The sequence below is a fragment of the Gobius niger genome (genome assembly GCF_951799975.1).
Source record: "Gobius niger genome assembly, chromosome: 12".
NCBI classification, from domain to species: Eukaryota; Metazoa; Chordata; class Actinopteri; order Gobiiformes; family Gobiidae; genus Gobius; species Gobius niger.
This window is the reverse complement of record NC_136863.1, coordinates 15,818,389-15,830,406: the sequence shown is the minus strand read 5'-3', so window position 1 is coordinate 15,830,406 and position 12,018 is coordinate 15,818,389. Positions and strand designations below refer to the sequence as shown.

Here is a 12,018-nt window from a genome sequence, read left to right as displayed (position 1 = left end):
GGGCCGATGGTGCTGATTGGAAGCCTCAAATCTGTCATTCTACCCCAGGGCAGCTGTGGCTACAATAGTAACTTACCACCACCAAGTATGGAGTGAATGAATAATGCCATGTATAGCGTCTTTGAGTGACCAGAAGAGCGCATTATAAAAACCAATGTACTGTTATTATTATTATGACGATGATGTGAAGGGAATAAAAAATGCAGAGGGGCATCTTTCCAGTAGTACTTTATGTAATTTTCCATGGTTTTCTGGGTAAACAGTGACAGTGGGCAAATAAGATTAGAAAACTACTCACCTTTCTGCAGTACAGGAATGATTTTACAGTTGCATCAATATAGAATGTCACTCAAAGATATTGCAATAGGAAGTAGGCGTTCATAAGTATTTTTTACGCATGTCTCATCCTTAAATAAAGAGTGCAAGTTTGTTGGAAGAAGGGCATGTGGCAAACTAATTTTCATAGCGCTCAAAGGTAGGTGATAATTTTGCAAGCCCAACAGCAGAAAAACTAGAACAATGTCTGCTCTTGCGTTCAGTTTAATTGGTGTACTCGTATTTTCTACTTTGATGTGGAATGCAATTTATTCTGTTTATTTCATGCATAGCAAATCTTTGGTTTGGTGTATTTAAATCAGATAGCACTTTCCGCAAAGGCATCTTGCTGGCCATTCGTTGCCCGCTGAATCAAGATAAAAGGAGGTCCCATACTGAGCAGTGCATGTAATGTATAATTGTGCCTTTGGGGGTCTCAGTCTTCCAGCAGCACTGAACTCTCTACGGTCCTGTCAAACATCAGCCTCTGAGGACTGTCCTGGTCTGACCCACTAAATATGATTCCATGTACAGATTAGAAGTGCCACACTGTACCTGAACATAGAGGTACAGTATATTGTTGATTGAAGAATGCCCACTTTAGTCTGGCTTCAATATCACTTTATGCTTATTTATTTAGTGAAGCCTGCTTGATCACAATTTCTTAATTTTGACATTTTATCCGGATTTGGCATAATTTAAAGGGACTAAATTCTTGACTGCTTTATTTCCGTAGTGCGGCTTGCAATAAGAAGAACATAGCATGTTGCATTTTTTTACTCATTAATTGTCCTTGAGAGTAAATACTACGCTGACAGAAAAAACAAAGGGAGAGAGGGATATTGTACATCCAATTACACAATGGAGATATTTTTTTTTACCCAAACTTGGCTGTAAATATTGTTTAAATGGCTTCTTCTTCATGATTCCATTAGTGTTTTGCTCCTCCGGGTTGGAGCAGGGAAAGTTGCAATTGTGGCTTTCTGGCCAGAGACACCAGGGGGAGATGAAACCCCCCAATCATCCCATTAACACTTGTATTGCCCACAGAGGGACTACGAAAAGGACTTATTAAGGTAAACAAGTAGCTTAGTTCTCTCTTGCACACACAGTACAAGTGACATCCAAACAGAAGCACTCCAAGTGTAAAGACCTGCAAGATCTCATTGTATCTAGCATGATGTCATTTCACTCTGCAAAAATGATAACCTATATTTTAGTGGGTCAGCCCTCCTCTGGGTACAGTGGTAATAGCTCCCATGTTGAACCTTGAAGATAACGGGGGTTCACTCCAGTGGAATCTTCTCTTGGCTCAGCCCGTGTCCTCTCTGCCTCATACATTTACACATTGTCATGATAAATTGGATGATATATCTTACATACATAACTGCAATATGTTCTCACCGACCAACGGGTATTTTCACTTGGCCATTCCTCTCCCACTCTTGTATCGGTGTCATCCCATCTTTGCCATCATCTTTATATGGCGTCTGCATGAGATGACGGGCTAATGTGTGCTATTTGCTTCAAAAAGACGCTTTAGGTTGGCAACTTGGCAAAATTGATTTTCCACCCGAACAGTTTCCTTGCTTCCTGCGCAACCCACCAATTCCATACGGCAGCCATTCATTTTTCATGCACTTTCCCTCCCCTGTGATAGGCTGACGTGTGACTGGGAGGGCTACGGTTATTACATGCAAACACACATGCATTTTCTTCAAAGTTTATCAGAGAGAACTTTTTTTCCAACATTAAGTTATAGAAATTGTTCAGACACTCCGGTCCGGGTTGAGAGTTCCTTTTAAAATGAAAATAATGAAAGTGCATACAGTATGTGGTGTGAACTAACACACTATTACAGAACAAGTTGTATAGTGTCGTCTGTTAGCAGCGCCCACAGATGGAGGGGTGAGAAAACCGCGTTGTTTATGTCACCGCTCCTGCTCACTCTGGAATTGTTTTGGTACAAAGGTCTGTAGCCCGCCCTCCCCCTGGGACCTCATAAACAGGCTCACAGCAGCAGCAGCAGCAGCAGAGGCACGCCAAGAAATTGATATGCCTAAATGTTTCTCTTAGTGTCTGTTGTTTCACTCGCTCTTGATGGGAGCCATTTTTCAAAGCGCTCAAGAATTGCGCATGATAAATCAATCACACCACTCGTAGTTCAAGCCCCCCCCCCCCTTCCCCCTCTTTCTTTTATAGTTGTATTTTGTGAGATTGAGTGCGTGAGTCATAGGTGGGTTTTTAGACATATCAGGGTTATAGGTGGAATGTGTCCAACATCAATACCAGGCAATGTGAGTAGTTTTAGCAACACGAGACACGGTGGTCGTATCGCAGCATAGTTGCCTCAGTAACTGCTCTCAAATTCAGCAAATTACTTTTATTTCAGAAATTACTCTCTTTTTTTTTTATCTCAGAGACAAAGTGAGTGGCTTAATTGGTTGAAGACCAAGCAGCAGTAATAGATAGATAGATAGACTGAATTTAGTACAAGGTAATCTGCTTTGTAACTGTCTGTTGTAACTTGTACCTATGTAGTACATACACAATTGAATAATGTGTATTAGTACTATAGAGGTACATAATGATATAAGGCATAAGACCCTTAGGGTTTTGGGCTTAAGGTTTGTGTAAGAGTTCTTATGTCTTATTACATTATGTACCACCAAAGTACTAAGACACAATATGCCATTGTGTATGTACTACATAGGTACACGTTATTACAGATTGTTACAAAGCAGATTACATTGTACTAAATTTAGTTACAGTGTATCAAGGTAGTGTAAAATAAAGTGTTTCCGTTATTTGTGATTGTATTATGGCCTTATGAAGACCCGTCAGGAGCAGTACATCATTACACAGCAGCACTGTTACATGATACTTTATCACTTTAGATTAAGGCGTGCTCATCATTTTAGGGTTAGGTTAAGGGTTGGCTATGAATAAGCATATTATTAGTGGCCTATTAGTATGTTAACAGATAAAAGTATAATAAGCAGTGTGTTACTTTACAAGCACACTTTAATATAAAGCGTTGCCCATTATACGAATATTTAGGCATGCGCAATATTCTCGACCACCAAAAATGTTTGGTCGATAATTGACTTTTTGACGTCATCATCGAAAAGCTGTTAATCATTTTTTATTGGCTGATAATACAGCCCCAATTGAATCAGCTGCTCCAGCTCGCTGCCTTTCTCTTGGCGGCTCCGCCCTGCTCCTACTGCCGCCTGGAGCTGCTGCAGAATCGTGACCACGGAGTCACAATAGCAGAGAAACGCATCCCACAAGTGACCTTTGCATTGTTTTAGCTGAAAATAAGGAACAGTATTCCAGCGTAGCAATGCTGTGCATGCGCTGTCCATGAAGGAAGAGCTTTTTAACTTTTTTACATCAAAGTGACATTTTCACTGTAACAATAGGTGAAAAAGAAATGCGTACCGCGGACCTGTCCTCAAGTGAGTTTAACACTTGAACAGAGAGCGGGTCCTAAACCGATGTATTATCTTTGTATTTCTGTGAAAATAAAGACAGATAGCCCCGTGTTCGAAGCGCTTGGAACGAGAGATGTTTTGCATTAATGAAATCAGCCACGCATGACGTTTGGAAAGGCACAGATTAGCTCAATGCAGGAGCGACTGTCTTGCTTTAGTGTTATCTTATCTACTTTAGTGAGATCAGAAATTTTACTGGATACCTGAGACATGTGTTGTGCTTGTGTTTTCTGTGAGCGGCGTCGAAAGTGATCCAGTTGTAGTGTGGACTGACACTTGATCGCGGGCAGCCCGAGGCCCCTAGTCATTTACTCTAATTGATTCTACTAATTGTGTGAGGAGGACTGGAAAGTTGTTGTGCCTTCTCCGTCCTGTCTGTCTCCCAGCGTGTTAATCATAGTCGTTTGTGTAGAACGTAGCCAGCGGTAACTCCAAACCGTCTGCCGTGTGGTTTCTCTTCAGAACCCAGACCTCAGGAAAAACTTACCAGATGTGAGACACGTTAAGATGAGACCAGGAAAGAAACAGTGATTAAGAGGGAATTTGTTAAATCTCCATGTTGCTGCACAAACACGATTTTAGCTCTTACATGAGTCACATAATTCAGGTTGACCTTCAAGACAACACTATGCTAATTTAAACTCTTGCCTCTGTGTTTCTGATTGGTAGAAATTTGCTACATTTATAAACTAACATTGCTTGCTGTTTGAACATAGTTTGTGTTTACAATGCAGTTTTATGGTGGCAAAAGAACTGTACTTTGCTAAAAGAAAATAAAGATATTATACCAGCTTTAAGCTTTTTTCTACGTTCATGTCAGAACTTGAATATGTCAGAATAATGATACGAAAAGAGGCATACTGTACTGTACATTGAAAGACATTGAGAAAGTGAGAAGTACTTTCAATATTCACTAAAACCTTCTAGTGGCTTGAAACACTTTATACATCCTCTGAAATATATAAATAAATTATACAGTATATATATATTTTAAATGAATCTAGATGAAATTGGTTTATCTTATAGGTTGCGTTCCCTTGACATCACATCAGATCATATTGTTTTAAATTGAGATAGTGGTATCTAAGAATTCTATGTTGGTCAAAATGCAGATTTTTGTTCGCCTTGTTTATGGTGAATATCTCAGTGGCCTATTCACATGAAACTGGGACATAGTTCAATGTATTTTCTGTCAGCACATATGAACTGTATGAAGGTCCAAAAACTCTCAAAAAAGTTAGGCAAAAGTGGTGTTGATATTCAAAAACATGCGGTACGAGATATTGCTCTGTTAAAAGGACTTTCAGCTAAAAGATCAGCAGGTTTTCCGGATCCAATAACCACCAGATATGATCACATTTAACAAGATTTTCAGTTTGGAGATTTCTTTCAAAAACTGTTTAATCTTCCACAGAGTTTTATTGTACCCGGCTATCCTTCTGAGATTATGAAATTGTTAAATTGTAGAATGTGAACACAACCTATTGCGAGACATGGAACCATAATGGCCAGCAGATCAAACAGAACATCTTACGACAGGATGCAGTGTTGAAATACTATTAACTATGCATGTGTTTTTTATAATGTGGTGATAAACAACAAAGAATACTTGAACATGAAATACAACCGCTAGTCTAGTTTCTTTCAGCAACAATTTCAGCCACACTTTGTTGTCAATTCTAATGGTGTGTTGTAAAACATAACAAGCATAGTCAACATTTGGACATTTAGTGAACTGAATGTGTGTGTGTTTTCTGGCTGGCTTCAGTTTGCTCCCTTGGCACCCGTGACCTGCCTGACTAATCAGAGCTACTTAATTAGCAGCATTGTTTTAGTGCTGCTGGTGATGAGCGCTCTGCTGGGACAGTGCACACCCCACTGTGTCCTGGCTGCGCCTGCTCCACTAGTCCTTTTCTCTCCCGTTAACTGGCTCCGAGTAGCGGCACAATCAGGCCCTACAGTGGTCATGTCTGGACACGCTTTTTGGACAGTGGCGCACACAGATACACAGGGAGCAGCGATCGCCCTCACAATCCTCTCCCAGAGGTGTTTTCATGGCCAGTGACTGTGGTTCGCAGCTGGCTGTGTGACCTTGATGGGGATAAGAGAAGCACCACTGAGGGACGAGCCGGCACAGGCTTCCTCGCTCTCTCCACAAGAACACCTCCTACAGCTTTCTGTCAACATTTAGTAATAACATAGAATGTGAATGTGTTGATTGGGCACCAGATTGTCATGATACCAAAGCTTGGATTGTTCTTCCAATACTGAAAACAATAGAACGTCACTGAACATTGCATAGCTTTTATTCAAAAAGTGTAACTTTTGTCAATGTTTAATTCTTTGGCAAAAATGCTAAAAGAGACATGTTAGAGGGTGGCGTTTAATAATTTTGAAAAAGTATAAGAAGCTGGAAATTGGGAATACGAGAATCTCCAGTACATTTCTGACGGGCATGTGGCTGAAATATATTAGTGTATGAAAAGTGGACTAGTGCATCGTGCTGTGCATACTCTACGGATAAGTGTTCTTAATTTGCCTTGATGTTGGAGCTCCTAATGTTTTAGTCTTACTGAACAATGTTCTTGACAGGACTGTACAGTGAAGTGAAGCTTGAGCTATGCATACAAAGGTGCTGATTCATATGGCCCAAGCACTGTAGGTGTTTCACTTTCCTCAGAAGCCGCACTGTGCCTCCTTGTCATCTCTGCACACGATCACGAGCCCTGGGGTCTTTCATGTTAGACTCAGTTGATAATAAGAGCTGATGGAAAGAGGTGAGATTCTCTCCTCTCCTCCCACATGTGAGCACAGGCAGGCGCGCTCAGCATCCACACACAAGCCTCTGGGTTCTTCAGGCGGATGTGCGAAAGTCTGCAACCCCCACAGATACGACTAATCAGACTAAACTTCTCCAGACACTTCATCAGCTTGAGTTGCGGCTGTGTCTTCATAAGCTTCCTACTCTGTGTTCTCAGTCCACATCCACTTACAGCCCTAAAGCTGCTAAGCAGTCAGTGCTACTTCTCTCTGTCTATGCAAGTTTGATGCAGAGCCGTCTGTGAGTTCTACCTTTTTCTGCCTTGTTTAATCATCTGATGTTTCAGATTCAGAACAAGTTTGCAAGAATCTGACCCTTGTGCATCAAGTCAAGCTACATCAAACACAAACTACTTATATCAGACAGTATGTAACCATGGGTTGTCTAAACAGTGTTTATCCTATATTCATAAATTAATGGAGTACTGTCAATCTAAACAAACAAATACTATGCATATTACAGGTCATTTCAGTTCATTATATTCTCTCTTTTATATACAGTCAGGTTTCAAACCCCTCTTTAAAGTCAAACCAAAAACATACGGCGAGCCAAGCAGGACATAATGACCTGAACACTAAAAATATGTACAATTGTGGACTTTCCTGGTTAAATAAAGGTCAAATAAATAAAAAACTGATACACATCAGAGACAAAATTCTGGGATTAATTGATGTAAATGTGTAAAGTCAAAGCAAGTGAAAAAAAATAGTTCAATGGAGCGGTATAGGCCACACTGGAGCTGTCCGTGGTACTGAAACCACATCTCACATGCTCTGTGAAGTGAGCAGTTGAAAGGCCGTCAATTTAGCTGCCATGCCCTTAAAAGGGTCTCTCATTAAAGTTGACCTCATGGCTCTGCTGTGATCAGTACCATAGAACTTTGCAGTAGCAGGAGTGCACTTACACAGTCAGGACACAAGGTCCCCATTATAGGGGCAGCATACTCAATGCATCATCAGTTTTGTCCGTAGAAAGATAAATTTGCCTTAAAGTTTTGAACTTGTCCTCGATCCACCTGACACTAACAGTGTGTTCATGTGCTAATAGCTTTTGCTTTTCTCTCTCTCTTTCTCTGTCGAACCCCTTCCTGCTTCTGGAATACCTGTTGATGTGGGATCCAGTCTCATGTAAGTAAATGTTACCAAAAGAGACACAAAACAACTCTGTCTGTTTATAAGAAACAAAAGGTGCATGTATATGAAGTGGGTAGCTTTAGTTTCTCGGGCTGTTTAATGATGGTCAAAAATGCACTTGTCAGGGCATGTGTGCATGGTAGATACGGTATTTAGGACAACAAAAGTATTACATGTGCTACTGTCAAATTCATTACTTATCAAATAGTCATAAACTTTCGCAACAGTACTTGGACAGCAGTGACGAAACCTAACCTCCATGTTTCTCTTGACAACAGTAGACTAATTCATTATGTAATCTTTCTACACCCTTGTTGAATAGCTTACCATATACTGACTTCATATCTTTATTGCTAAAAAATATAGCATTTCTACACAGCTGGTTTCCCTCAGCGACAGCAAACTTTCACAAGCTCAGGAAAGCTCAATCAAAAATAATTTACTTGTGTTTGCTTTGTGTTCAGGTTATTTCCATGGAGAGGTCAGCCAGCCATATCTTCCAGCTGACAGGCCCGGGCGCTGACCGGCATCCCAAAGGTCTCTTCACTATTGACATCCACACAGGAGATGTGTCAGTCAGCCGCTCACTCGACCGTGAGGCTATCGACTCCTACCAGGTCAGAACAACTGAGTCTCTACTTACCTCTGCCTATTATTGTTTCTTAGAGTTCAAACAGCTCCCACCAGGTGTTACTTTACGATCTCTTGAAGTTGTTTCCTTAACATGCTACAGAAATGATGAAAGTGGGATCATTTACATACATGAGTTGCCAAGGTGAGATCAACTTTGACCATTCAGCATAATACTTAAAGACAGTGAGATGTGTTATTATTACCCTTCTCCAGAGTGTGAAGGCAGGACCTCTGTAGGTGTGTATGGGTATGTACAGTATGTATGTAAGTAGGGGTAAGTTTACGTATCTACAGTATCAGTGTTTTTTACTGAGTATTGCTTGAGTGAATGTATAATTACAGCGTAGCGTTTGAAAAGCTTGTCCAGATGGTGCAATTCATGTGTAAGCCATTATTGATATGACAGTGATGCTGAATGGGTTGTATGAAATATTATATTATCTTGTATTAAGAAGTTGGATTGAAGGGGGCATTTAGTGCATTTACTGAAAATAAGAGGCTTTCTAAAGCCCTAGGTATGGATATATGTGTATATGGATATAGACATAGTTCTCTTATAAAGATCAGAATTGTAAGACACATTAAACCAACTTCCTGCTTCCAGTAAAGGTGCAAATAATGTGAAAGTTTGTATGTTTTAGTTTATTTCCTGCCAGTGCTTGGCAGTATGCAGTAACAAAACATTTCCTCAAATATAAACAGCAAGTAAGAGAAAAAGAAAATCTTAAAGTGACTAGTGATTTGATTTTATCCTGTTTCCTGAAGCCAGCCAAGAGCTGAGGTGTTCAGTGGGATGCAAGCTGTTGATAAGCTAAGTGGGTTTAAGAAAACTCTGAGCAATAAGTTGTTTGGTAAATAGCAGCAGATGTTAGGCGATAGGAAACGGAAAGTGCATGCACACATTTTGTTGCTTGCTCTGATGATAAAGGCAAGGGAGGACAAATGTGAGAGTCTAGTTTTTATACGCACTCCTACCCCTAGACACTCATGATGTCAACTTGGAAGCCTTGTTTATGTCAGTCTGCCCCGAGGCAGCTATGGCTGCAATAGGAGATTACATATGAAGTGAATGCATAATGATGAGAAGCTTATTAAGCTTGTAAAGTGCAACTGTGCAAGCCATTAGCATTCTTAACATGATGCAGAGTGGGTATAGAGCAGTGGTTCTCAACTGGTGGGTCGTGGAACCATTTTCAGTGGGTTGCAAGCCTTTCCCAGGAAACATTAAGTAAGTACTGAAAACTTGAAGGAACACTACCAGACTCTGCTAAAATGACTGGTTGTTTAGCTTTAAAGCCTTTTCAAATACTACTTAATTTTGCATCATATACATAACAAATGACATCTTTACTTGGTTTTAGAGATTGGAGGAGAGCATTTGCAAGATATATGGAGTGACTATGGAGTGAATGAATAATGCAGTGTAACGTGTCTTTGAGTGTCCAGAAAAGCACTATATAAAACCAATGAATTATTATTATTACTATTATATTGAAAACATAGACTCAAATTTAGCAAATGTGTATTACAACATTACCCACTGTAATGTGTAATCTCCCTAATTCATACAGTAAGTTTGTTGCTGCGTGCCTATAAGACAAAGATGACACTAATTTCACTGCACACTGTGCTTTTGTATTTTTAATGCACTTAATGTGTTTTCTGCTCTGTCAGCACAAGCACTGAATAAAACCAAAATCGCACACAAACCAGTATGCAATTGTTACTGCTATCTTATCATCCAGGGAGTCATTATTTCAACAACTGCGTACTTCCTATTTACTGTATAACAAAAGTTTGCTCTTGGTGGAACAATTGTGTAAAACAACATAAAGAATGAATTATGATAAAGAAGCAAAGACGAGCACAATCAGATTAGCCTATATGTATTATATGTAAGATATATTGGCAAGGAGCACAATTGACTGCAATGGCTGTTATAAAATCCTAGAAGTCTCAGTGCAGGTCGTCGTGAGATAAGGATGATTTATTAGAACAGCTGCACACTCCATTGTTAATCTGTACATTAGCTTCCTAAAAGAATCTGGATTCACTTGAAATGCCTTATCTTGGTGTCAGCCGCTTGTTTGCACAGTGTAAAAGCCTACTGATACTCATGCATATGTCTCCTTACATTGGCAGCCTGCTTTTTCAGGTTGTGGTAAATCCTGTTGTGCATTAAAAAGCGTATTGAAAAATGCCTATCCAGCACATTCGTTTAACCATTTAGAACTTGACACTGGAAAACAAATGCATGTCACTTCTCAGATAAAGCACAGTTTCAACTCCAGCCTTGCAGTGCCACGGGAAACTCTCCTTGCAGCCTTGTACAACATTTGTCATTTCGCTTGGGATCAACAGATAGCATGCTCCCACAAGTTGAGAGACTCGGTTCCTTATACAGTGGAAAAGGGAAGCTGTGGTTGTGCAAAAGTTAGATGATTTTGAAGTGTTGATTGGGTAAGTTATTTTGCTGTTGAGGTGGAGGTGGTTCAGCTGCTGGGGTCACGATGAAGAGCTATATATATATTTGATGGCAAAGGCAGAGAAACATAAAACATAAATACTGTACCTGTTCAAATCAACACTTACCATTCCATGCTCACCTTTCCTTTGTGACAACGTGACTGAGATGATTGCAGTCATGCCTCTGTCAGTCAGGTGTGGGAGCAAAACTGTGACTGAGAGCTGAATGAAAAAGAGATAACTGTAAAAGCACAATCTGAGAGGTCCTCATCATATTAAGAGAACTGTTGAATTTATATGCAAGACCTTTGACGCAAGATTAAGATTTGATCAAGTACAGATGCCTTTATAAACATGCTTCAAAGTGCCATCTTTAATGCCTTTAGAGTTCATTTAGTGTTGGCTGAATTGCTGCCTTTGTTTTATGGCCTTTTACATAATTCATACTATTCAGCCTGTCTGCTCTGTGCCTTCACTAATGATCATCATTACTCTTATCACGACACAGTAATGTTCTTATGTGAGAAAAACCGAGAGCTCACAGAGCTTCACATGTTGTAAACGATTTAGATTATACTGTAAGAGAAAAGGGCTGGGTCCCAGGCTCCCACTTCACTCACTACAAACTGTGTATGTTCCACAATTGTGTTGGGTGAGGAAAGTTCAAGTATTCAAAGGGCATTTTACTTTTATAAAATGTTGACAAAGGGCTACAGCACAGTTTCAACACAAAACATATACAAATATAGTCTATTGCAGGATGGCAAATTAGTTTGGAATAAGGACTTAAAATGTAAATGTAGTGTTCAAACTGCAAAAAAAAAGTTTCAGCATAAATATCCTATTTATGCCAAAAAAAATGTACATGTACAAGCACACATGTCAAAATGATTATATCGGGAACTTAAAGCAGTACTAAGTAACTCTTGCCCCTAGAGGCCATAAGCGCCACTGCGGGTGTCGTAGCATGTTTTTAGCATGGTTTTTAGCATGGTTTTTTACTCATTAATTGTCCGTAAGAGTAGATACTACGCTGACAGAAAAGATAAAGAGAGAGAGGGATATTGTACATCCAATTACATAATGGAGATATTTTTTCTTCATTCAAACTTGGCTGTAAATACTGTTTAAGTGCCGCTAGCCCGCAGTTTGC

The 12,018-nt window shown here is 39.8% G+C and overlaps 1 protein-coding gene across 1 annotated transcript in view; it reads left to right on the top strand.

The window, feature by feature from the left end:
* cdh13 (cadherin 13, H-cadherin (heart)) overlaps positions 1–12,018 on the top strand; it is a 287,039-nt gene that overhangs the window by 108,959 nt on the left and 166,062 nt on the right. The window contains exon 5 of the mRNA XM_079568318.1: positions 8,231–8,383. Coding sequence (XP_079424444.1) covers positions 8,231–8,383 — 153 coding nt within the window. The remainder of the gene's footprint in view (positions 1–8,230; positions 8,384–12,018) is intronic.